The sequence below is a fragment of the Lonchura striata genome, chromosome 2 (genome assembly GCF_050655825.1).
Source record: "Lonchura striata isolate lonStrDom1 chromosome 2, ASM5065582v1, whole genome shotgun sequence".
Taxonomy (NCBI): domain Eukaryota; kingdom Metazoa; phylum Chordata; class Aves; order Passeriformes; family Estrildidae; genus Lonchura; species Lonchura striata.
Genome location: NC_140704.1, coordinates 96135785 through 96163585, shown reverse-complemented (window position 1 = coordinate 96163585; position 27801 = coordinate 96135785). Strand labels below are relative to the sequence as shown.

The following is a 27801-nucleotide window of genomic DNA, read 5'->3' as shown; positions in this document are numbered from 1 at the left end:
CAGTGTCCCAGCAAGAACCTCCAAATCATGTGCTACTCTCTGGCTCTGCTCTCCCCTCCCCTTTGTCCCTGTGGTAAATTGGAGGCACAAAAGCTAAAACTCACGGGTTGAGGCAAGAACAATTTACTGGAGACAGCAATGAGATAAGAAAACAAACAGTAACAGCAACAATATTAATAACAAAAGTGCACACAGAATAGACAGCTATTCACATGCTTAAAAGCTCACTGCAGCACCCATGGCTGTAGCTATGCTGCCCCTACCAGAAAAGAGCCATTCTTTCAGAAAAAAAACTCCCCTTCCCCTGCCCCCAGCAATGATGCAAGGTGGTGTAGAATAACTTCTGAGTCCTGGCCATGCCACCTCCTGGCTAATGCAAAAATGAATGTTGTTCTGGCTGGAACAGGTCTTTCAAGTCCTTCCACTAACACAGAGTAGATGAATATTGTTTTTCAACCTGAATTGGTAGCAGACCTATAGACCTATATCCTGTTAAAATATATAAACCCATTAATATTCAACAGCATGTTTCTTTGGTGCAAACATCTTCAAATGTTGCCTCTCCCTTCTTCATTCTCCCCCACATTTGATTGTTCCTACGTAGGTTGTAGGCATTGATTTTAATATTCCAATCAATTGGATCTTCCCAGCAGGTTTCAGTAATAAAAATTAGGTCAAAATATGCTCCCAAATGAACAATTCAGTCTCCTCTTGTTTATTATGCAAGCTTCTAATATTGGTGTATAGATGACTACAGAATTTCTTATTCTTGGTTTTGTGGGTATCTTGATTAATTCTGTTCTTAGCATATTAATTTGATGTTGAGTGAAAGCTCATTTCCCCTTTCTTTTCAGCTTCCTTACATGTTTCAGGGCAGCACCTCATTAATGCCGTGTCCTTCCAAAGAAACAAGGCACAAAGATAGGATCAGTGACTCCCAGTTGTCTCTCTGAGCTGTGCTCCCTAACACTTCTCCTCGAGTCATTATTCCACTGCAGAAGATGGTCAGCTATATCTTAGGAGCTGTAGGGTAGGATCCTGCCAGTGGACAACAGCTCTAGAGGAATTGGGCAGCAGTAAATTGCTTCCCTCAGCAACTCATTTGTGTGTTCCTACATTGGCAGTGTGGCTGGGTTTCTGCTGAGGGCTTTCAATCAAGCTTAAAGCAAAAGCATCCATCTGTGTCAAGGTGAAGTTTTGTCTGCCCTAAGGCATAGCTTGGAAAGGGAGCTATGCTGTATATTTGTATTTATCACTGTTCCCGGTGAAGTGGAGGGGGGGCAGCTGGAACCCCTTAGTAGCCATGTATAGATAGAATTCCCTGATAGAGTGTCCAGGAAAGCCCCTCTTGAAAACTAATTCTTAACTGGTTTGGGATCGTAATGATATTTACTGTGTCATACGGGATCAACTAATCTCAAAAAGATTTCTGACTGTGATTACCTCAGTATGGCTAGCACTGGAAATTCCTCTCAAAATACCACAGTCCACAGGACTCCACATTAAGGACTGCAATTCACTCCAGAACTTAGTGACTTATCCTACATGCCATTAACTTTTAGGGCAATTTTAATGATGCACTTAGTTAAAAAGGAGATTGTTCCCATAATTTGAAACAAAGCTGCAAACTTTCTCTTTTTGTCTGTAAGTATATATTTAAAGCAAGTGCAACACTACCCTGAGCTCTCCCAAAGTTTTGGCAAGTTATGTCTTGAATTCGCTTGACCACGCTGCTGGATCATATGCAAAAGCAGTATTTGGCAGTGTGGAAGGTCCTGCTCTCTTATCCAACAATGCAGCTGGCTTAGAATCAAAGCCCAGCTTTGTCCAGCAGAGATCTATACATGGCTGAGAGATCCTTTCCATGTGCAGTGTGGACCACACACTGCTGCTTCAAGAGCGCTTCAGTAAAGGCACCAGCCTTTGGAATTGGATTTTGCAAGAGCAGGCATTACAGGCTTAACAGGAGGATGCCAGGTCTACTTATGACTGCGGTGCCTGGAGGAGGGGAGTTTGAAGATTGGTTCCCTAATCACAATCCAGCCAAGGTGATTGGCTTGCCCAATGTTTATGACAATGAAAACGTGTCACTTAATAAGCAAAGGACGTGTGTGCACCATTAGATTCCCTCATGAGGTGTTAGGGATTTAACATGCCTGAGATCTGGAACTTCTGCTTTGCTTCTGTGCATGTGACACCGTGGATAATGGCAGGAAAAGCTGGCATATTGCAAGACTGGGTCAGCTTTCACACTGCAGAAACCTCCAGTTACTGGAGGTAACTCAAGTACCCATTCACTCCAGTGTCCCGCTTCAAATGCAGCTAACTCCTTTTTCTCCAAAAGAAGACTCAACAGCTTCAGAGTACGGATGATGGAAAATAAGCATGGTTAGATAATGGTAGAAAACAAAGGACAAGAAAGGCACCAGATACCAAGGGAGGTATCTCACAATGTCATGAACACACTGGACACCTTTTCTGCAGGCCCACTGCAGGGTATGACAAATCTGTCCTCATTTGCTACATATCCTGTGCAAGAAAGAAAAGGCGTCTGTCTTTATGTGCCTCTGGCTCCAGCATCCTTCCAAGAATACTCCAGCATCCCTGAAAAACCTGCTTAGAATAAGTCTCCACCAAGAGAATACCTGAACATTTAGGGCCTCTGCCTCTGCCTTCATGAACCTTTGCTGTAAAAACAGCAATTCTTTCTTGTTTTATTTCAGTGTTAATTTTACCTACATAGAATATGATCTTGACAGCAATAAATAGGGCTATTTGAAGCTGAAGTGGTATTCAATGACAGTGATGGAATCCACATCTTAAATCTTTTTAAAGCACGCATCATTTTAGGAATAGCAAAAAGACGTGATGCTACCTCCTAACCAGGGTGCTAATTACGATTAAGTTTCTGCGAGTCGTATTGAAATACATTAAAACAAATCAGTAGCACGATTACAAATTAAAATAGAAAATATTCGAGGCTCTAAATTGTGTGTGTTTTTTCCACCCTGACTGTGTGACAATTACTGGATAAGTGTTGTCCCCAGTGAGGGGAAGGAACAGATGGCAGCCTGCTAAAAAGCACATACTGTATATCAATTTATTAATTACTAAATGCAATCTGCTAGACGTTCATCACAAGATACTTCAGCTATTAAATTTCAGAGGGATTAGAAATTCAAAAGAAATTATTTTAATAATAATTAACGTAGCTATATGTATTGCAAGCATGTTATTTCCTTAGCTTAAAAGCCTGAAATGATTGGGTGCCATCTGTCTAACTACCATTACAACTTTTTTAATATCAAAAAGGCATTTTGCTCAGGTACACATACAAATACTGAATAAAATGAATTAAAAATTAATGTTATGGGCATAGTAGGGCACTTAGAAATCTCACCATTGTTGGCTGATTACTAGAGCAGAGAACCTGCCTCTTCTAGGGCAGTGATTTGTTTCTGAGGCTGGCTTGAAAAGCCTTTACCATTTGTTAGATCTTTCATGGTGTATGCAACAAATGCTGATGGTTTTAAACACATTCTTGCAAAGGCCTTACTATATCACAAAGTCAACATCACAGATGTGAACTGGCAATCTACTTTTTTCTGCCCCAATCTACATGTTGTGGAAATACATCCAGCAGGCCAAATAGTGCTGAAATTTACAACTGGCAGAGATGAACACAAATCTGAGCCTGTACCTTGTCCTTCTCCAGTTCTGCCTTGAAGTCTAACAAAATATTGAGGAAACAAAGGGCCTAATTTTATGACTGTATTCTTCAGAACAGGGAAACTGCAGAATTATTCATATGAGCATATAGAGAGAAGACCACACTTTAGGTGCAAATTTAAAGGATCCCACCATCTTCAGCCATGACCCTAGCCAGGCAACTCTTTAAAGTCTGAGTAGAACCCTTTAAAGCCTCTCCAATATTGCCTTCTGTAGGGCAATGGTAGAGTATTGAGAATTTTGAAAATTCTCTCATTTCTGAATTGACAATCATATATTCTTCTTAGAAATGGGTCACGATACCCATTGCCACAAGTGACCAACTGCTTGGTTTCAAAACTACAATTTTTATTACACTAATGAAGTTCCAGACTTCTGAAATTAGAAAAATGGGTCATTTTATTACAACTCAATGCTAACAGAGCATAGAAAATTGAAATAGCTCATTCAGAATGTCAGAGGGCAACTAGACAATTGTCTCATCCTTAAAAATTATATTACTTGATCTCATGCAGGCATACTGAAAAAATTCTTCCACTCTTAATTGTTTTCCTAAAATCTAATCTTTTCCTAAATCAAATTATTTTACTAAAATCTATTTTGTAACAGTAAAGATTATTTGTGGAGAACCTCAACCATAAGTTCTGTGGTCTTTAGGTGTTTTTTCTTGTAGCACGTGATAACTACTAAGGCAAGATATTTTCTGAAACAATCTTTGACAAAAAAAATATTTTGTGAATTTTTCTCTTGTTTCTAAATCTACTTTTCTTTTTTCTTCTTTTTTTAACATATAAATGAATGCATTATCATCATACTATTTGAGAGTAGGAGGGAGAATATGCACGAAGTCAAGTTCAGAATCATCAATGAGATTGTTCTGCAATGAAATGCAGAAAATGAAAAAGAACAGTGGGAATCAGTAGCACAAATCTCAGCTAAACATGAGGCCAACAGCTAATTTCAGCCGTGGAGACTGCCTCAGGCAGAGCTGTAGCAGCTGAAGAGCACAACTCGGATGCTTTCCCAGTACTTTATTTCAAAGTTAAAAATCCAGCAACAGTGCATCTGCACAGCACTTGCAATGCCTCCTGAATGCACACAAGCAGCTGTGCTCATCCACTCCGTGTGTGCAAGCATCACTGGTGCATACACAATCACACTAATTGCATGTTTGAGAAACACAGCAAGCACTGATTCTGTGATTAACACAGATCCTAGGAAGAAAAATCACATCTCTAAGCTAGCATGTTTGCTTGCTGGGTGGTTCTCTCTCACTCATTTTTGCATTTTTCCACTTCCACTGAAGTTTCCTCATGCTTCTGAGCAGCAGCTGTACCTAACCCATAGGGCACAGAGTCTCCCCAGGAAATTTGGTTCCCATTTGAGCACCCTTATCCAAGAGTATGAGATTAAACATTCTGGCATGGGTGGTTATTATATCTCAGTATATCCTGACTTTCCAAAAGAAAAGGAGGAGGAAGGTTGGGCCAGGATGCAGTTCTGCAGCAGACAGTCTCATAGCTGAAATAACCAGAGAGGAAGAAGTGTGGAGGGCACCACTGAACACCACTACCCTGCAGGTCACCCTCTGCCTGGGTCCCTATTCTTCCTTCGTGTTTGGATTCTGAACAATGCATCTCCATCCTCAATAGGTCCAACAGTTTTCTAGAAGTCTGATTTTCTCTCTGAATTCCCTTAACTTGTAGCAAGACTTTTCAGGTTTTAATGTTTTCATGTAACACTTCAACAGCTACTTGAATTATGAAAAAAACCCCAATTCTAGTTACAAAAAAATCCTTGAATTTTCAACCAGGGCAGAGTTCAATAACCAAAGCAGCAGTGGATTCCATTTTTTGAAGGACTGCTTTCAGACACAGAAAATGACTCAACATGTTGAAGACTAACCAACTGTCCCACAGAAGTATCACCCAATACTCAGTTTAGTGAGGAAGCTACACAGGGACAGGAATAATTCAATATATCTCAAATAGCTAAGATGTATTAAAAAAAGGAAGAAGAGCCAAACAGGATTTTCAATGTCTTGTTGTGCAAATTTCCTTTTACTTAACCTAAAATTAAGAACTAAATCCAACTGTTTTCATACTGAAGAGAAGAAAGAGCATTTCAATTGTCCCAAAGGCACTCAGAAGAAACTCTAATACATGAAGGCCTAATGTCACAAAACTGCTGGAGGACAGAGTGGGTACATTGTTTCTTCTGAATTCAATACCCAGGCAGTGCAGAAACTCACCTGGGGCCAAGGGAACCAGATTCAATTCTTTCTGCCTGAAGTGAACTGAATCTACATATTCCACCTCCCAAGACAATGCATCAACTACTTCTGCAAGGTATCGAGGGACCACCAAACCTCCTAAGCCGATGGCATTCTATTTTGCATAAATAATTCAAATGCACTGGCATGCTGAGCCCCAGCTAACAAAGCCTTTCCACAGCACGAATCCTTCCTCCCCAGCTCTTTGTCCCAGGCTCAATGAACATTTCAAGTGAGAACAAAAAGAACAGCAATGACAAAATAAAGCCCATGTGGGTCTCTCTTGCCCCTACAGGTGGATTTGGGCCCAGCCTCCTGCCCCAAATCAAGGAATGAGTATATTTGAAGGGACCTTTCACCTCTTCAGTGAGCAGCCAACAAAACAGCATGTTTTGGCCTAAGTTTTTCCAAACTGCTGTTAAAGCTACCCAAAGAATCCTGACATCTATCAGTCAGCTGCCAATCTCTTCCACATCAACATAGTAACATTTACAAGGGACTTTAACCAGGATTTTTGTATGCAGTTAGAAAATATGAAAAAAACCCAAACCCAACTAATCTCAATGGCATTCAAACTTTTCTAAAACTGTTCTAAAAATAAAAGTGAAACATGGACTGTTGGTCTCAGATTCAGTTAAAGAGAAAAACGGAAAGTTTCTAACCAGGCAGAAGCCTGACAAAGTGCTGAAAAGAATGTAAATAAGGTTCTTTATCTCTCTTGTTGTTCACATTGTTTATAGTTAAGTTCTACCACTGTGCGTCTCCGCACTGGGCATCAATGGTGTGAGTTGTTTTCACTTCAGGACCAATGGAATTGGTCTGGACAAAGCTCTCTATAAAGAACGATATATTTTGAAATAAATCAGAGTTTTACTCTCTCAGCCTTCTGAGTGGAGTCATCTCATTCCCGTCCTGCCTCAACAGCGTCAATGGACTAAATTCTGTCATCTGTCTCCTACAAGAACTGCATAGCAGTACCAAGGCCAGAAAGCTTGGCTTGCAGGGAGCAGTTGGAGTGAAATAACGGGCTGGCTAACAAAGGGGGAAGAAGAAGCAAACAGAGCTGGGGAAAGAGTGTAAAGCGTCAGAAAAGTCACCTGTGGAGGTAAGAAGAGGAAGTGTTTGGGAAGAAAATTGTTTCTTCAGACACTGTCCCAAAAGGAAACAAAGGTGAGAATGGCCCTGTGCTAGCAGCAGCCCAAGAATTTACTGATAGCAGTAAGGGGGAGAGAAATGCCAGTCTTCTTCAAGGTGAAGAGTGAGCTAGCTCCTGATTTTTGAAAAGTTAACTGTTACATTTAGCTACAGAGTGATGCCATAGATGGTTTTCCATAAAAACACATTTTCACGTAGTTATAGAAGATCTACAGTACTTCAAAACTCAGTCCAATCCATATGAAATGCAACACCTTCTTAACAATACCAAAGCCTAAAAGCAAAACAGTTTTTCTGTGTTTATATATATCTGTGTAACATATTTTTCATTCTATATGTATTATTGTTAGTAGTATCAAAGTTAGAAAAAGATTTTTTTTTTTTTTTAAATCTTTGGAAGAAGATTAAGAGGTGTTGAAAGATTGGGACACTTCTACTGCTACCGGGGGTATTACATCTCCTCTTTGAATATACAGTTTTGAACAGAAAAATACTTTATTAAAATACTTCATATAAATAGATATCATAATGCAATTGTTGTATATTTTAGGCAACAAGCTCAACCAAGCATAAGGTAACAACTAGAAGTTTTAGACACTAGGGAAATAAATGGTAAGAAATTTATTGTGAATGGTAATTTTCTGGACAGAGATGCAGGTAAAATAGGGATTTAAATATTGCACTGCATTTCTGGTAACAAATGAATAATAATATAGGTCAAATCTGAGAGAATAAAATTGATGAAATGCACACTACAACCTATTCTTCTACCACTACTGTTCTAACATGGCCCAGTAACACTGCAACCTTAAAGATTATTTTAAATCCCATAATTTTCCCACAATTCATGTGGTATACAGTAGCCATGTAAATATATATATATATATATATATATATATGTATGTATAAAAGTGGCACACATTAGTTTGAAAGAGAGATCAAAATCAAAGATAAGTGGAGTTTGGTACTCACCTCCTTCTCCTGACCCAGAGCCATTATCTGAAAAAAAAAAAAAAAACAAACAGAGGGAGAGGGAAAAAAAAAAAAAAAAGCAAGTGAAAATATTGCTCCAGGAGCAGATGTTTGTACAGGAACTTGTCATTGTAAAACATTACACAGATGTCACATTTCATGAGCCAGCTGTAAAAACAAATATTCCACATAAGGTCTGAAATCCTTTAATATGGTTTGTCCATACTCACTGTGCCCTAGTTTCACTCTTCCCTGTCAAGATATTACTCAAGGAACAGCATTATTCAATACTGAAAACAAATACCTTTCTTAGCCTCTTTTCAACTCTTAGAGATTAAAATTTGTTAAACGAAAAAGAGATGAAGAATACAAAGTCTAATGTTTGGAACATTTATTTTTCTTTACCCTCTAGCCCTGGGAGTGGTACTTCAAGGATTACTTCAACACATAAATCACCTGACTGCAGAAGTACCTCCAGAAGACAACTAGTCATCCAAGTAAGGTTAATTTAAGTCATCTAATGACAAAATTGCTTCTGTCAGTTGAGTCAATCACTTGGTATAAAGATGCTCTAATGACATTGTTATTTCACTGACATTTGACTGACTGGATTAGCATCTGGTGAGTGACAGCTTTCAACTGGATCCCATTTGCATTAGCAGTTCAAGTGTCAGCAGGACTTGAGCTTCTTCACCACCCCCAGCCAACTAATTCTACTTCAGAGCAATATGGATCTGTTTAGGGATTTTGCATGTGCATACTGCTGGGCAGCACTCTGCACAGGCTTCAGCTAGCACGGCAGTAAAGAAAGCCCTTAAACACATGAACTGAGTCACAGAACTTCCTGTGAGAATGAATGGCAACCACTGTCAGTGAATTGTTTCCCATTCCCATTAAATTAGCTCCTCTGGAAGCTGAGAGGAGAGCATGCACTCTGCTCATCCCACAATCTCATGCCTGCTTTGGTGATGGAGAAGGCAGTTGAATTTATCTGCTAAAAACTGAAAGAAGAAGGGGGACAGACAGAGAGAGGAATTTTACTTCCACACATGGAGGAAAAACTCTCTGTTTGCTCAGTTCCATTTCCTGCTTTTCTTTAAGGACATGTATTTCTAAGAATAATTCCTTCTAGTGCTTGGATGAAAGTGTGAAATTCCACGTTACTGGGTCACTTCACACATTAAAAATAATTTCCTGTCACATGGAGTATAAGGAATAGAGATTTGTTTTTCTTTTACCTTAATTTTCCTTTCTTTATTCCTATACCACTATTTGGTGTCTAACAGACTGAGCTTATGACTTTACAGAAATTAACACAAAAACCAGAAGGTTTTTTTTTTTCCATTGATAGTGACCCACTTTACTGACAAAGCAGGCAATCCCATATAAAATGTCCTTGTTGAGTCACTGGGAAATATGTTTTATGATGCAGTATTGCTTCATTAAGAATTTTGAAGGAGCATAATTTAGTTATATGAGTTAATATATAGGATTATTTGTGCTGTTGAAATCTTGTCATAAGCTGTTTTGAGGGAGAGGAAGCTGACATACAAATATGAGCAAGTTCACCATATGTGATGCATATGAAAGACAAAGGGCAAAATGTCTCAGAGAAGCTTGACTTTATCCATGTTTTTATTTCCAGCTCTCACTCTCTGCTTTCCCCTGAGGTGAGAAATGCTGCTCAGCCCCAGTGTGAGGGGCTCTGGCTAAATCCTGTGTGCATGGGGCAGGGCAGGTACCACACATGGAAAGCACCCTGTAAATCAAGGAGCTGATGTTCAGACCACCCGTCTCCATAGATAATTGGCTTGATATACATGAAGTCCACTTGGCAGGACATCACAGCAGCAGGAGAGATTCATTTCTACTTCTCTGGACTTTCAGCTCTCAAAAAGGATTAAAAGAAAAAAGTATCATCCTCTCTAATACTGTATAATTTTCAACCTTTCCCTGGGAGCTATGCTAGGACTCTTGTCTCCAGGGTAACCATGCTAAACTAAGCTGGTGTTCCTGCTTTTTTTGGTTTTCCCGGGCCTTGGCTAGATTTTCCCAGGCAGCTGCTAGTTATAAGAGTAGCATTTTTTTCGATCTTACTTGGACAAGCAGCCCTGCTCTTTCAGGCCTTTAATGAATTCAGAGTTTTCAAAAGTTGTTTTCATGCACCAAGATCAGTCAAGAAAGACACTCAAAGAAGTGAAGATGCTGGGCACAAGCAGCATTCCCCCAGCCACTGGTCAGCAATTAGAGGAAGAGTGACTGATGTCTATCTTTATTTAAGCCACCCTTTTCCAAATATGTGTCTTTTGCTTCAAGGTGTTCAAGGCCAGGCTGGATGGAGCTCTGACCTGGTCTAGTGGAAGGTATCTTCACCCAGGGCTGTGAGGTGGGAGCTGGATTATCTTTAAAGTCCCTTCCAAATGAAACCATTCCATAGTTCTATTAAAAATATGCTAATACAAAATATACAAGCTTCTGCTGTGAGCTGCTTTAATCCATAAGGAGTTTCTGGATAAAATACACAAAGAAGGACTTGGATGACACACAGCATCTGAATGCTGCAAGCACTCAGCTACAGTCAGAATCTCCTCTTTTGTTCTTTCTGAACAGGAGCCATTTCTGTACTGTGGGACTGCTTTTGTGCAGAGGCAGAAAAACTCCCCAAAACCAAAAATGTTTGCAGCCTCTCTCATTCAGGAGGGATGGCTTTTAACTCAAAGTGGCATGAAAATTGAACCGGTCTCTTACCTATTTAGGGCAATAGCTCCAAACTGCTAAGTACAAACAGGAGGGCAAATAGTCCACTGATGAATTTTAAGCAAGTGGACCTTTTCATAAGCCACTCCTAAGATAATAATTCCTGTCCTTGTTTCTAGATCTGCATATAGCTTTACTCTCCATTTTCCTTTTTTTTTTTTTTTGACTTAGAAATCCCAACATGAAACAAGGGACTGTGGCTTCCAAATGTATACAGTACACTAAGAAGCTGCAAGTCTAATCAAGTACTATATTATTCTGTAGTAATTTTCATACAATATAAATCTGGCACGAGTCAAAATAAATATTAAAATCTGTGTAGGCAGATCCAAAATTTCAGCCATGCATTCATTTCTCTAAACAACCATTTTTAATGTCAAAACTTGCATTTTGTTTATTTCTAAAGCATCAATAATTGACTCTTTTTTAAACATTGCTTATTTTAGAATCCTGAAACTCTGACAGCCTTCTGGCAAAGGAAATGAGAAAATATGCTGCAAATCACAAATGTCTGTAAAATTTTAATCAAAATATTACCTGCCAAGAAACAGAATAATGATTTAGTGACTAAATCACTCAGTGTAGCCTGTTCTAGTGCTGTAGCTACAGAAGGTATCAATCCCTAGGAAATGGGAAGTATTTTATTCTTGTATGAGATTCAAAAATCTGATATACTTTAAATATTAAACAGTTGTTCCAACACTAAGGAGGAACTTCATCCTATTGTCTTGGTGCATCCCAACTCTGATAGGAAACCAGTGAATCTGTACTTGTCTCCCAGTGATGCCCTAGAACAAAGCATTTTAATAGCAAATTCAAAGGTAACCAGTGAAAATTAATGGGGGTCTACAAAATATATTTTAATTTTATATATGAGTCTCCATTATGCGTGCAACAGATCAAGAGCACAAATACGTCGCTGTCTTGTCAGGGCATGGAGAGATTGTGGGTTATGGCTTTTATCATCCGATATTTTCATGCCACCTGAAGCACATCAGACACTCAGGGAGCAGCAGGTGCCATTCTAGTGGAGCTCTGCTGAGGCACTTAAAGTTGCAACAGTGTAGAGTGCAGTATGCAGCCTGAATCAGAACCTCTTATGCTGCATTTCCTGGCTTTTATGTAGGACTTAAAGAAAAGAAGAGGAAGGTTGCAAAAAAAAATTCCCATACTAGCTGAATAACGTAGTAATTAGCTGCCAGCAACCTGAGGCTGAGAAGAATTGATTTTTCATCTTGAAATTTCTCTTTCTTAGTAGAGTAGAATGCACATATAAACATTTTTTGTTGTTCCTAAAACATTATCCTAAGATTTTGTTTTAATGATAGAAAGAAACTTTCATGCTGTGTGTCCATTTCTTAAAATTAGTTGAGCGTAAAATTAAAAAATATTATTTAATTATGCATCGAACCTTCATGCTTCTCAGGCATTGTTATAGTAATATGTGAGTCCTCCAAAACTGGATTGATTTTTTTTTTTCCTATTTTTGCAGCATCTGGAGATAATTTACAGGGGGGAGATTGGGAAAGACAGTAGGTTCAGTCATCAGCCTGAGGGATGCTGGAATCAAGCTTCTGAGCTGGGCACAAAACATGGGCTTCCTTCAGTAGTAGGACCAACAACACAGATGGTTTTGGACCTTAGCAAACGTGAGCCAGACCTCAGAATAGGTCTGTGCTGCAGTCAAAGGCCTTAGAGCAGCTGGTGTGAAACATGCTGCATTTAAATGAGGTAATGGGACTGGCAGCAGTGAGAACTTGGACTAGGTACCCTGCACGTGCATTTCCCCTAATTTCCTGATAAGATTCTGCAGCTACCAGTGAGCTCCAGGCCTGATAGCTCTAAATTGTCATTGCAATTAACCAACATAAAGGTACTAAGGAGTGTGCATCTGACCCACGGTTATGCTTTTGGCTGCCATATGGATGTAACCTTGTTTAGATTAATCCGAACTTTTCTGTATCCAAAGATTGCAGTTGTTGACACTACTGAGTCATTTAATTTCATTCTAAGAAAGCCAGCCATGAGTCTGGTCTCACCAGCTTTGAATCCACAAAGAGGTTCAGAACTTCAACTGGTGGTTAAAGTTTCTATGTCTAAGAGTATGTTGTAAGATTCAAGACAAGGAAAACCTGTTCCATGTATCTGAAATATAGAAAAATCTATGCCTTAAGTATGTGGAAAGACAAAAAAGAAATCTGAGGTAGAATGATTTTGTAAGTTATGCATATCTTCAATGCAATGACCCGAAGTCAAAGATGATGCCTTGGGTACAGGTATGATCAGTGATGATCAGGATGATCAGTGTTATTTGTTGGATGCTACACTAATTCTGTATATCCTAAAAGTCCTAAAGAAATGGCTAATTTGGAATCTGCTCCAAATTTGTTAAAAGCCTTTTGATGGATATCAACACTCCTCTGTAAGCACCACAGAAGAATTCATAATCTATTTTCTCAAAGTATTTCAGCTTGTAATGTTTATTTATTAATCTGTTAGCATATCAGAAGATGTATCAGATTTCTTGCCTAGCAAAAGGTTCCATTCCTAAAGAGGACTTGGGCTTTCCACATTATTTCATTTTATAAAAAGCACAAAAATTTTAATTGCTGGAATTATGGGCAAAACTAAAGACCTAACCATAAAACATCATTCATTAATTACACAAAGTGGTGTTTTACATACCAGAATAACAAGGTCCTCTTGATACCATTGTTATCTCTTTCTGGTGCTTGCAAGCAGCTCTCCTGAGGAAGCATTCATTTTGGTAAGTGTCTCCATTTGACCCACAAACTGGAATATAGTTTGTGTGACACTGGAAAAGAAATTATAAAATAACCCAGTCATACAGAAATCAAGTGATTAATCTGAACTGCATATTAATATACAGGAAGATAGTTGTGTTATTAACAGCATCTTATAACCCTTTTTGCTAAAGAACTACTTGAAATATATTAGTTTTTCAGTATCACTGTATGTATTCCTCTTGGATCACTGAAATAATAGTCTAACTCCACATGGACTGAACATAGGAATTCAGTAGGAAAGATTAAAAGCACAAAAAAACTATGATGGGACTTTGTACTGGCTAGAGGGAATATGCCAGGCATCTAGAAGTATTTGAAGGATAAACACTGAGGCAGGAGAAAACTTCAAGATAATACAAGAAAGTATGACTAGGCACAGGGGGCTGAAACTGAGCAAAGGAGAATTTAAGGAGAACGGTGCTTAAGGGGAGATTTGCTGACCTTTTTGGTCAGAAGAGTCTTACAAAAGTGGAAAACAATAGCCATTCTCATTAAATTCAAGAGCATAATGAGTCTTTTACTTAGTCAACAGCTATAATAATGCTTTTCTATTACTACACTGAAAAATTTATATTTTAAATTGAGTAGAATTTGATACAAATAAAAAGAAAGGAAGGAAGGAAGAAAGGAAGAAATGAAGAAAGGAAGGAAGAAAGGAAGAAAGGAAAACTTATCATTCCAAATAGCTTTTGCAGAAGCCACCTGCATTTTGCTGTTTTCTTATATTCTAACAGAAATGGATTATAAGCCCCTCATACACATAATGTGCATTAAGATTCTGGGACCACCAATCTGCCTAACATCTGAGAGTTATGCATGACTTCCTGCTGAACTGGAGGTCCAAACCCTGCTTTACAGCATGGAAAAGGAGATATTGCCCTGTTTGGGGGTGTGGTAACTGTAATGTCAGACATCTTTTGCATCTTCAACACTTTTTTCTCTTTGTTAAAAAGAATCCAATCAAAAACGAAAACCAAGAAGCAATGATGAAATAGAGTAGCTACCAAATTTCTTAACCACACAAAGTTTATGATTAAACTGGTATAGTTCAACCTGTGAGAGTGCATGCAGAAATAAAAACATTAGTTAAGTTAAAATTACTTAAATGACTTAAAAATAGAGGAGTTTCTTCTCCCAGTATCAAATGAGAGTCTCTCCCACAACAGTTTCGTTATGCTTTGACATACATAATGGTCAAAATACTGAAATGTTAAAACATAATTTTGAAGGGTATTATCCTCCAATCCTTTGTCATCCTGCCATAGATGACCAACTGAGAATGAACTAAGCAAGTACTGACAAAAATAAATCATTCTGCCAGCTCTGAAAATTATTTCTATCAGTTCTGTAATACTTCCTTATACTAAGCAGCTCTTAGACACTCAACCACAGCCATTAGTCCTGCCACATGCCATACAAAACAGTCATTTCTAGAGAGTAATTAGCAGGCAACTCCCAAGAGGGACAATACTTTCCAAGAGATGATTGTCTGTTCAATAGATAGTTCTCAATTCTCCTAAAGTCTCTGTGTGATGATTTAAATTTGCAGGTTCTGTTCTGAGGATAGAAAATGAAAAGTAAAGGGATTCCTTTTGTACAGTTTGGTAAGCCTTTAGTGATTTGTTACAGTACAGCCCAACGTTCTCCTACAAGCATCCTTCAGAAGTGAAGGTGTTTTCTTCTGAGGAAGTACTCTAATACCTCTAATACCTCAAATGGGCAAAGGGGACAGCATCTCTTTGTGCACAGGATCTGCTCAGCACAGTGTGCCATGGGAAAATCCATCCGAGGTCCATCCAGTGTTGTGTGATTTCAGAGTTTCCAACATCTGAATGGACTGTAAGATTTCCTCACCGTCACTTAGCTCTTTTTCCTATTCTTTCCTATTAAAGCAGTTATCTTATTAAACTAATTGTTGTCAAGCCTTTCTTACAGAAATTGGAAAAGAGCCCCATGATGTCTCTCTCGTCATCCCACCTCACCCCATCTTACCTCCCCCACTGGTTCATAACACAAGCACTGTGTTGATCAGTTTTTCATTCAGGTTTTGTAAAACTCATCCAAAACAGAGCAAAATACCTTTTAGCCTGCAGAGCTCTTGCTGCCATGACATTAGAGGTGTTTCAAACACTGAAACTTATCATCCATTTTCCCTAATCTGAAGAAAGGTTGTGCCAATCTCAGCCTTAGTTCAGGGGTGGCTCTGATTAGTTGTGCTGCTCTGATCCCCAAAACACCCCTCTGGCATGCAGACCTCACTGCAGGTACAACTTCCATGTGAGGGGGACAGGAGAAACAGGAACTGATCTCTTCTCTGTGGTCACCAGTGACAGAACCCGAGGGAATGACCTGAAGCCGTGTCAGGGGAGGTTTAGGTTGGATATTAGGAAAAGGTTCCTCACCCAGAGGGTGTTTGGGCACTGGAACAGGCTCCCCAGGGAATGGTCACAGCACCAGCCTGACAGGGTTCAGGAAGTGTTTGGACCGTGCTCTTGAGCACACAGGGTGACTCCTGGCATGTCCTGTCCAGGGTGAGGAACTGGACTCAATGACCCTTGTGGGACCCTTTCAAATCAGCATATTCAGGAATTCTGTGATTTCCTCGCTAGCAGGAACATCTTACCTGACCACAACCTGGATCCCAAATCAATTTAATTTTGCAGCTCTCTTGTTAGGGTACATTTTTCTAAAAATGGCAGTTTTAACAACATAAGAAATGCCTTGCTGGATTAATTCAGCAAGTGTTTTCCTGGCTAAAACTTTTGACATACATAACATATAAGTTATATACAAAGACACAGATTTCTGAACTACAAGCAGGGGTGGCAAAGTAATCTTAGGAAAAAATGCAGTGACACAGTTATAGGAAACACACTTCTGGAAGAACAGGCTGATATTCCCACATCTTCCATTCAGCGCCTCTTCAGCTGAACCACTACACATAAATGTGTCTATTTTCCTTTCAAAACCTTGCAGTATCAGAAAAAAAAAAAAAAAAAGCTAGCTCTCAGATATTCTTGCATGTGAAGAATCTAACAGTTTGGGCTGGGTGTTTGTTGCCTGAAACTTTTGGTGCTGCTAGTTGCAGCAAATTGAGTAAGCTCAATTAAATTTGAGAATTACAGGAATATTTTCAACCTGCTATGTTTGAAAAACACAGTATCTTCTCACCCATAGACTTCTTTTCTAAGAGTACAGAATAAATTATTCAAGAAGTAAAAGTAAACATGCAAGTAGTTTAAAAACAATACTTTTTAAAAAGCAGTCTTCAAAACAAATTAACAGTTTAGTGCATGGACTAGTTCTTTTTTTAATGTCTTCAAGACCTGGTTATTAGGAAGTCACAAAATTTACCACCAAAAAAAATAAATTAAACCACTGGCGATCCTAGGGTTGTATTTTTTTTCTTTTTTTTTTTAATCATTACTGGGCTTTGATTTTACTATTTCGCATAAATAAATGTTACAGACAGACTGAGACAGATGAAAAAGCCTTTTCTCATGAGAATTTTTTCACCCTTTAAAAGGCAGCTAGAACAATGTCCCCAGCACAGGTGACCAGAACACTATTTAAAAGCCAGCTCTGAAACACTGGAATCCAGAAACAGTGTAAGATCATATACACACCATTGCTATTCTGGTTCCCCTTGATTTATTATTTATTGGAAACAGAACACATAATTATTTTTAAAACACTAGATAGGCCACTCCAGGGTTTGCTGATAACACTGCCAGCTCTTCCAGTCTTGCCATGAGTCTTGTACATAATATTTGATACATTTGCCTGTCTATAAGCTGTGAAAAGAAAGAACTACTGTATTTTTCTCTAAAAAAAGTTGGTGGCGGGAGGGGAGAAGAATTGCCATGATAGTTATAAAAACTGTAAACTAAATGCTCAAAACCCAACAAAAAATTGAACCTGATATTTACTTATTTTTAAAACTTCAGAAGACATTTATATATATATATTTTTTTTTTTTTTTTCCCTGAGCAGGACTAATTCATAACTTTTTAAATCACTGGTGACCCTGCTATTATCTGATGCAATCAGTGCCATTGGAAAAGGAGCTTATGGTTAGAGTCCATAAGCCTATCCCTGAGCGCAATTTCTGAAGCAGTGACTCTACAAATACTTCTGAATACTGAAGGATTAGTTAGAAATGGCAAACAAAAAGGTGAGCAGCCCTTACCTGGAACTGACACGCACATTTCAAGCCATCGCCCTCTTCCTTGCACACTCCTCCATATTTACATGACAATTCATCACACACTCTTACGTCAGATTCCCTTACATTTAGCTCTGCAGAAGAACAGAAAAATGAGACAGAAGAGATTTGTAAGATGAGTTATTTTGAGGACTGCCTTGTCCTTAAACCCTTGGAGCACCCCTGCTGCCTTACTCCCATATAGAAACTAAAGGAAAAATGCCAGAGATCTTCCCCAGGCTGCCCTCCAGGGGCAAATCCTGCTTCTCAGAGGAAGCTTTGCCTGCTTGAGAGACTAGTTGTGGCTAAATGCTGATTCACCACATAAACAGACACAGAGAAAGCATATATTTATTCTACCCAAATTCTCTTTCCATGTTTCCCCTGATGGGGATGCCACAGTGTAAAACCCTTCTCTACAGAAGTTGTTACTAGTAGGAGTCAGTAGGTTTACACAGGTTATAGCCTATGTTTCTCACCTACTACCTCTTTTTGCTTTACTCTCTACAAAGATCCTGAGGAAGTAGAAAAGCTGAACCATCAGAATTTCTCTGCCTGGTTTTTCAGTCTCTGCCATGGCCACATTGTTATCCTTCAGACTAAAAATAAACCTAACTGTGTTTAAACTATTATAATTTGCTTGCACTCTAGGAGCTAGAGTAATGAACCAGAGATCTGTGTCTTAGTTCCTGCATAAAAATATGGAGCACAAGTGGCAGCTCCTGTCACTGTAAGCTTGCAGCAGTGGCACAGCTGGCAAGAGGCAAACCAAGGTGTTTTACACATTAACTGCATAAGCACTAGCTCCAGTACAAAGGTCTCCTAATTAGCTTCAAGCTCTTTCTGGACATCACAATCCAAGGCTAGTTTTAAAAGAGAATAAATATATTCTTTTGAAATAAGTATTTGATTTGTATTATATATAGGAAAAAGAGCAAAACAAAGCACAAGGGGGATGATGGAAGTGGTCAGTGTCCGCCTAAATGTGAGCTCATCAGGCTGTGTGGGAACTGTGCTGATACCATTGATTCCACTGAAAAGGTGAAATAAACACCAAGGTCTCTGCAAAAATCCCCTGACACTGTTAAGTGTACAGTGAAATCAGAGGATATGATTCAAAGATGTCTGTGCTATGGTTCAAGCCAGAAACCTTCAGGAATACATAGCAAGTATGATCCACAAAAGAGGTTCACTGACAGTTATGTGATTTAAAATTATATCTGTGACTTTTAATAAGCAAGCCCTATCCAGAAAACTGTCTTAAAGAAAGAACTGAATACCAGTTCAGCCATTCAGAAATGGGGAAAGATAGGTCAAAAGCTGAAGGAAATAATCCTCACTGCCACTTAGAGTCTTAAACAGGCAAGCAGCCTCCTTCTCAGAGCAGTATCAGCAGTTTGGTATGACAGTGATAGACATCCTGGAAAAATGCTCCTATGTGTTTATGTAACATTATACGCCCACACATACAGTTTATATAAATAAATAAATAAATAAACAATAATTACTGTAATAAATTTTACCACTTTTGCCACATGCTTCTATATTTAACAGAGCATAATTATGTATTTTTTTATGGCACTGAAGTCACAGGATTACAGCTCAATGAAAAGTCCAGTTATAATCCACATATTTTTTTGTCAGCCATGAGAAAAAATTGAGAAACATATTGATTCTTTTCCCTCTATACGTCCATCACTCCCAAAAGCATAAATGAGGAGGGCAATGTCTGTAATAAAGGGCAGATAGGTATCCTGGTTGCCATCACAACCCCGTGCCTGTGTTCTCTAATGTTATTCTTAATGTCACCGTTTATCAAGCGTGACTGCTGCATTGTAGGAACCAAGCTAATGTGACAGAACATTGCAGCTTTTCAATTTAATGTGTTCATAACTCCCTCCTGAAGGAAATGTGTGTTTCTTTCTCTTCATGAAGGTCTGCTCCATGAAGATGAACAAACTATAAAAATTAATTAAGGGGAAATGATTGTCATATCTGAAAGAAGGGTCCACCTTTAGGTGATACCACATTTGAGAAAATGCAATTCTAAAAAGGAATAACCATACAGTCAAATTAGAGTGCACTGCTATCAAAATATTGTGTTCATCAGGTCAGAAAGGAAATCAGATGTTGCCCCCCCCTGCTCAACTCTCAGCTGAGCACGCTGGACTCAGTGCTTTGCAACATCCTATCCCCTGCTCTCGACTGGCAGAATAAATCCCTGGGTAGCTGCATCTCCTGCTTGAATTTCTGTGAGTCTTCACAACATCCAACTGCCTAAATAGTGTAGTGCAGACTTTTCCTCAATATTGGTGTTCCCCCAGTCTGGAGAGGGCACACAAACATCAGAAAGCAGCCCCTTCAGCACAGTGGTGGGCAGGGGACATCACTTTTTTGCAGAGGAGGACATGGTGGGCTCAGAAAGAGAGGTCAGAGAGCAGTTCAGCATCAAGGGTGGACGCCAGATGTACTTGTTCATTGCTTATTTCTCTGCCTGCAAAAGCCAGAGAGAAAGAGAAAGACTTCACAACAAAGCTATAAGAAATTGTATGAAGATGGGGATGCAGAATTAGCTCTTGTGAACCTCCCACACCCCAAGGAAAAAAGACATCTGTCTTTGTTTTTGATTCCAAAGGAGGAATTAAGTGGACAGAAAGGACACTGAGCATTAATGGTTACTTCATTTTAGTCATGGGCTGGTTTTCTTTCCATATAAATGATAAATACTGATTATAAGCTTTATGGCATTAAAGGAACACTGAGCAGGAAAGGTCATGCAGAGACCAGGTAACAACATGATTTTCCAAAGTTGCACAAAAACAAGATATCCTGTTGACTGGCACTTGAACATGACAGATGAACTTTTTTCTATGACAGGGTGTCATCTAATCCCTTATTCCATTCAGTGGCAAATTCCAGTGGCAGAGAAATCAGGCCTCCAACATGTGCATGATCACATCTGATGGAATCATAAGTACCAGGAAGTGTGGTGGCTGTAATTACTTCCACAGCCACAGCATTCCATTCAAAAAGGAATACATGTGGACGGGTGGATGGAAGTTAAGAGAGTGATGTGAGGAGGAACTGTAGATGTCTTGCATGTCTGAAATGTGCTCTCTTTTCAGTGAATTCCCCACAGAGAATTAAAATGGAGTCTCTGCAATTATTTGCAGATTAGTGGAATCATCATTGTAAGAACAGATCCATGAGAAGCGCAAGAATATGTAGCAAATGGTTTAGGGTATTTTCTTGCATGTTTCTTTAATGCCTATTGTAACTAATTTCCTTGACTTCCAGCAGGTATAAATAAGAGAAAGCCTCAGTGTGATTCATTAGGCACAGTGAGAATATGCTAGGTAGCAATCCATCAATTCCCAAGAGAAAATATAATTAACGCAATTAAATCAGGCTTCCAAATTTATGATAAAATTAATCTCCAAAGACCTGAAATGAGGCATTAAAAATGATTTGCTAGTATCTGTTCAGCCAATACACTTCTGTTGCAGAGGATAGATAGATATGATTGTTATTTTAGCTAGCCGGATGTCACTTCTACCCTTGGATGAATCCTGGAGTGAAATGGACTGTTCCATCCCACCCTGCAAAAGATTGTGGTTCATCCCGCACCTCTGTACCTGCCCCTAAAACAGAGTCTGTAACCCCATTGGCCCATGCCTTGTCCCAGCCCACCTGGGAGCCCCTGAAAAGGGGGCTCCAAGCAGCCATGCGGCCTCTTGGACTTCCTCCCTCTCTTGGATTTCCTCCCCTCTAGAACTCCCTCCCTGCCTGGGGCTTCCCCTCTCCTAAACCCTCCGTTTCTCTCTCCCCTCCCCCATCCTCCTAAGCCCAGCCACGTGCTACGCCTGAGAGCACGAGGCTTGGGCATCCCTGAATTCTCCAATAAATCTCTTCCCCCAAGAGCAAGCTTCAGAGATCTCTGCCTCCCAACACCCCCAACCGTGCAAGAGGAGCCTACTCATCCCACAACTGGCGCCCAACGTGAAAGAAAAAGGAATCCACGAATTTCGACACCTCCATGCATGGTAATTACCTGTGATAGCCTCCTCTTCGCTCTGAGCACAGGCTGTCGTTGCTAAGCAACGTAGAAGCCTTATCTCTTTAAAGTTTGCCGAGGCATTTTACCCTCGAGCACCATCGCCTGTGAATAGCCGGCTTTTGGAGCTCTTGGGACTGCCCGAGCAAGGAGCTGTGAGCTGGTGGCACGTGGCCACGTTAAGAGAGCGCACCGAGCACTGCCCAGCACTGCCTGCGCTGGAAGCCCCGAGGGGGGAGGTCTGAAGGTCCCGAGCACGGAAAAGCCGTCCGGAGAGACGCCCGGAGCTCTGAGGGGACCTGTGCAGAGTCCTGAGGAGAGGATCTCTGCTTTAGCGAACTCGAGGTGAGCTACACAGGTCTAAAATATGGGACAATCCCACTCTACCCAAGATAGAGATCTCTATAAACAATTGAACCATCTGTTACGTAGTCATAATAGTACTTTGCCTAAGAAAGAGTTAAAATCCCTTTTGGAATGGGTCCTGCCCCACTTCCCTCATGCGGATCGATCAGCCGCCTTTACCAAAGAATTCTGGGACTCAGTAGGTGATAAGCTTTTTATTGAGATTTCCAGGAGAGACGCCGTTGCCTGCGACCTACTCCCACCTTTTAGAGCTGTGGCCGAATTGTTCGTTCCACGAAAGCCGGTCCCGGCCATGTGGCCAGCCCACGCGGCTGCTGACGGCCGCGCCGCGATCCCCTTCCGCCCCGCCCCTCCCCCTCCCGCCGCGGCCCCGGCCGCAACCGCCGCGGCCGCCCCCCTGAGTGACGCGGTTCCCGCCGCCCCCGCCCCGGCCCCTGCGACCCCCCACCCAACCCCCGCGCCGCGCCGCCGGGCGCCGGCCCCCGCGGCCGCTTCCACCCGTGCCGCTTCCGCCGCGACCGCGACCCCACCCCCAACCGCCGCGGCTGCTCCGGCCCCCGCGACCACCCCCCGCACCCCCCCGATCCCCGCGCCGCGCCGCCTGCCGCCGGGCTCGGCGGCCCCCGCCGCGGCCGCTCCCGCCGCGGCCGCCCCCGCCCCTCCCGACTCCACCATGACCCCACCCCCAGCCCCCGCGGTCGCCGCTCCTGTCCCGGCCCCCGCGGCCGCCCCGCCCCCCCCACTGGCCGCGGGGCTCGTGCCCGCCCTCGCTCCCCCCGAAAACCCTCTAATAGCAGCGGCGGTTGCTACTTTAGCTGGCTCCTTACAAAGCGCCTTCGCCGCGCTTCTACAAACGCTCAATCCAGCGCTCACCGCCGCCGCTGCCTTGCCGCCGTCGCCCGCGCGGGGAGAGCGCGTGGCCACGCCCCCAATCCCGGACGTGCGACAGGAAGCACCGGGAAGCCCGGTGCGCCCACCCCAGCCCGAGCCCCGGCCGTGGGGGGACACCCCGGGTCCCCGCGCCGCGACCCCGTCACCCCCCACCCCCCGGCAACCCCCCCGCGGAACGTCCCCATCGTCAGCAGGCTCCGGCGGGGCGGCAGACGCGGCCGCCATCTTGGTTCGGCCGGCGGACCACGTGACGCCCCCCGCGCATGCGCGGTTCGCGGTGTCCCCGGTCCGGCCAGTTCCTGCCGCCTCTGCCCCGCCGCCGATGGAGCCTGCTGATCCCCACGCCGCCCGTGCCGCGATGTGCGATCAACCAGAACCCCCGAGACCAGCAGCGGCGCCGGCAGGACCCCCGGAGCCGCCAGAAGGAGTTCCACTGCCGCTGCCGGGGAATTTCGAGTCGCTTCCGGGTTTGCCGCTAAAGCCCTCCGTGCCGGGTGCCCACCCAGAACTCCGGCCAGCCGTGCAACAAGTAATTCTTGTCACCCCACCGCCGCCCCTACAGCCCCTGGATGCCCCCACTTCCTCTCCTAGGCTGCATCCACATTCCACAGCTGCAGCCTCAGCTTGGAGAGATCCCTCCGCATCCTCAGGTTTCTCCCATGAGCCTTTGCTGACAGTCTCCACTCCTGCCCCTCTGCCCCAGCTGTTGGCAGCTACTGCATCTAATTTACAGCTTAGCATGCAGCCAGGGAAAGAGAGACAGCACCTGGCAGCTGCTTTGACGAATACAGGATCCACGGAGAACTGTGCTAGCCCTACCAGTACCACCCCTGCTGCCTCAGTTTCCCAGGATGCTCAGGGAATCATTGATGGCCTCCAACTGATGGACAGGCATATATCCAAGCCTCATGGTCCCAGAGAGTGGACGGCTGTCCCATCTCTGGACAAGAGAGAATTCCTAGTAGCAGCAGGAGATAGTTGCTTCCGTTTCTCTTATGGTTACCAACTGTTGGGGGGTACCATAGAAAAGACATCTAAAGCCCTAGAAAGCAGCTTATTAAAACAGAAAAGGGGAATATATAAGGCCACACCCCAAAATAGCTTCAGCAAAGCCCCATATGCATACAATCTTTCAAATTGCTGTATAGGACAGCCTGACATGCCCATTTACAGACACTTTCTGAACAACAAAAAAGTAAAAATAAAAGTCTTGATCAAGACCTCAGTCACAGGACAAATAGAAAGCCCATGCAACCTCGTAACATGGGAGAGAGGGTTTGCTTGTGTCTCTACAGGTGAAGGACTCAGATGGATCCCGGCAAAGAATGTAAAGCCTTACCATACACCGAAATCTGGCAGTGCCCTCACCAGTGGCAATGACTTTGCAGGTGCAAACCAAGAAGCAGGCGCTCAGATTTGAACTGTGCTAAGACGAGATGAAAACTACCTGCCAGAAACAATTCAAGACTATGGACATTTATTTTCACATGCATGTTAATTTTGTACCCTTGTTGTTACATTTGTTCTCTTATTTCAAATTTTTGTATTGAGATTTCACCTATAGGTTAACCGAAGACAAATGCCTGGGTAACTCTGGCCAAGACTGCAAGCTCTGATACCATATCTCTAACTGATACAAAGCTCTAATAGACTTTTTCAACCTAGTCAATTATAGAACCTTCCTCAAAAGATTTTAATAACACTACCTCAGTTAAATTCTTCCATTAGACTAAAGCAGTCAAAAGGTTAAAATGCTCAATCAGTAAAGAAATAAACGCCACCTTGATTACAATTAATAATCTAGCTAAACAGTTTATCTGAAGGTTTGAGCTCTGCATCTTGGCTGAAGGAACTCTGTAAAGTAAGCTTGATTGTTTTTGGAGTAATAAATATAGTTTCATTAGCAATATGTTATGTACCCCAAGTTGTGCAAAAATAGTAATTAAGTCTGTATTTACCTTTTCAAAAGTTTAATGAAAAGGGGCAATTGTTGCAGAGGATAGATAGATATGATTGTTATTTTAGCTAGCCGGATGTCACTTCTACCCTTGGATGAATCCTGGAGTGAAATGGACTGTTCCATCCCACCCTGCAAAAGATTGTGGTTCATCCCGCACCTCTGTACCTGCCCCTAAAACAGAGTCTGTAACCCCATTGGCCCATGCCTTGTCCCAGCCCACCTGGGAGCCCCTGAAAAGGGGGCTCCAAGCAGCCATGCGGCCTCTTGGACTTCCTCCCTCTCTTGGATTTCCTCCCCTCTAGAACTCCCTCCCTGCCTGGGGCTTCCCCTCTCCTAAACCCTCCGTTTCTCTCTCCCCTCCCCCATCCTCCTAAGCCCAGCCACGTGCTACGCCTGAGAGCACGAGGCTTGGGCATCCCTGAATTCTCCAATAAATCTCTTCCCCCAAGAGCAAGCTTCAGAGATCTCTGCCTCTCAACACCCCCACCGTGCGGAGGAGAATAATCATCCCTTACACTTCCTGGTTGTGTGAGGCCTGACTGGCACAGAGCAACTTGCAAAGACCTCCAGCAAGGTCTTCTGGGTTTGTCTTTTTTCTCTGTCAAAAATAATTCATTTTGTGAAAATTTGTTACATCACTAAAAATGAGGAGAGACTTCTCCATTTTGACTCTTTTCAGAGAATGTGAAGTGCAGCTCAATACAACTAGCTGTAGATTGGCTTTTTGCCTGTGACCTCAAAATGCATTTCTCTGAGGTTCTTGTTAAAAGGTAAATTACATGTGTCAAAATGCTGAAACTGAAGATGAAATCAAATTTGTAGCTTTAAGTACATCAAACATGTTGTTTCCATCTGGGTACCTCAAGAATAAAGTCAAATCTAAGATGGGCAAATCTGTTTGCTTTGCTTTTTCAAAACTCATGTTTCTCCTGGGGTTGGCAATAGTACATAGTAATGATGAATGGATATAAGGAACCAAAAAATACCTTTCCCACCTGAAAGTGAGGGTGTGAATATTGCAGCTGTGCCTGAGAAAAAAAAAAACCTCCCTGCCTGCCTGTCTATCTATTTTCTCTTTCTATGGGTGAGATTGCAAACAGTAGAAGTGTTGGGACCCCTTGTTTCCTTTTGCTGTTGACCCATGGGTTTGGTAAAAAACGGCAAACAATTTCCACCATTTTCATTAGAGGGAAGAGGATTTTCTGTCCTCCAAGCAGTTTGTTCTTTGTGAAGCCAAGCTTTAAATTAGGCTGTACGACCTCTCGTGGTGGTCATATATAGACACATACACATAGACAGACCTGGGAGATTCACAAAATGTCTGTAACTCTACAGGTCAATAGAACCCCCAAAGTTGTAAGAACTTGAATTGAATCAACATTGGCTTGGAAAAGGGGGCCAGGAAAAATTATGTTCTGTAAGAATATGTTAGAGCACACAAAGTCCACTGGAGACAGTGATGTGTTATGACTGCAGCTCTCAGGACAACAAAACAGAGTCAAAGAAGGCAAAATCTGATGAACAGAAAAACTATAACCTGTTTGGTTTTGGGAGTCAGTCTTATGACTCTGGATTGGCTTGAGTAAAGCACTGGCTTTTTTTTTTTTTTTTTTTTTTTTAGTTTTGCCAAATTATTTATAAATGAATGGAGAATTTAATGGGGGGAAAACTTTAATGGGGGGAAAACATCCAACAAAATCCTTCCCTTATAAAGGGAATTATAAAGCTGAGGTGCTCACACAAGAAGTACAGTAATAACCTGAGTCTTAAATCAAGCTCCTGAATAAAACTTTACCTGCCAGTCACAGCCTTTGCCACACAACAGAAATGATATTCAGAACCAGGCCTCTAATCCCATGCTTCTCAAAGGCATCCTGCCCACTTCAACTAGGTGAGTTTGAATGGCACTGCAAAAAAACTTTTCCAGGGAAGTATTTTGAGTGTCCCTGGAATACCTTTGCTCACCTCCTGCTGCCAGCTCAGAACAAAACTGCACAATTCTCCTGTAAATAAATCCTACCCATCACTTGCAGACATACGAGCATCCCATCTGGTAGTGGCTTCAGTCACTTTAGATTTCCATCACCACCAGAGACTCTGACATTGGTTCAGACACTTAGTTCACATGCACACATCTATACATAAACATTTACATTTAGATGGCTTCATCTACAAGGTCATCTCCATCCCACAGCTTTTCAAAGTACATTCAGAACAGCCATTCCTGCAGGAAGTCATGCAAATGCTTACAGAGATGTCTCACCCAGGCTCTGAACAGAAAGTGAAATTGTGGGAACTTCCTAATGTCTAGGAAAGGTATACATTAGGAAAAATACCTTAAAAATACCTAAGCCTCCCCTGACACAGCTTCATGCCTTTCCATCAGGTCCTGTCACTGTTCACCAGAGAGGAGGGATCAGTGCCTGACCCTGTTTCCCCCCGTGAGGAAGCTGCAGACCACGAGGAGGTCTCCCCTCACTCACCACTTCCCCAGGCTGAACCGACCAAGTGACCTTAGCCACTCCCTTGTGTGGCTTCTTGTCTAGACCCTTTCCCCATCCTTCTTGCCCTTCTTTGGACATTGCTGGCTTTAGCACCAGCACTGTAACCAAAGGAGAAAGTGGCTTTTCTTGC

At 41.9% G+C, this 27801-nt stretch overlaps 1 protein-coding gene across 1 annotated transcript in view; it reads right to left on the bottom strand.

The window, feature by feature from the left end:
- The window catches only part of TMEFF1 (transmembrane protein with EGF like and two follistatin like domains 1), a 117654-nt gene that overhangs the window by 28383 nt on the left and 61470 nt on the right, over nt 1-27801 (bottom strand). The window contains exons 2-4 of the mRNA XM_021528716.4: nt 17882-17991; nt 13571-13700; nt 8129-8155 (exon numbers count right to left, since the gene is read on the bottom strand). Of these exons, the coding sequence (XP_021384391.3) occupies nt 8129-8155; nt 13571-13700; nt 17882-17991 (267 nt within the window). The remainder of the gene's footprint in view (nt 1-8128; nt 8156-13570; nt 13701-17881; nt 17992-27801) is intronic.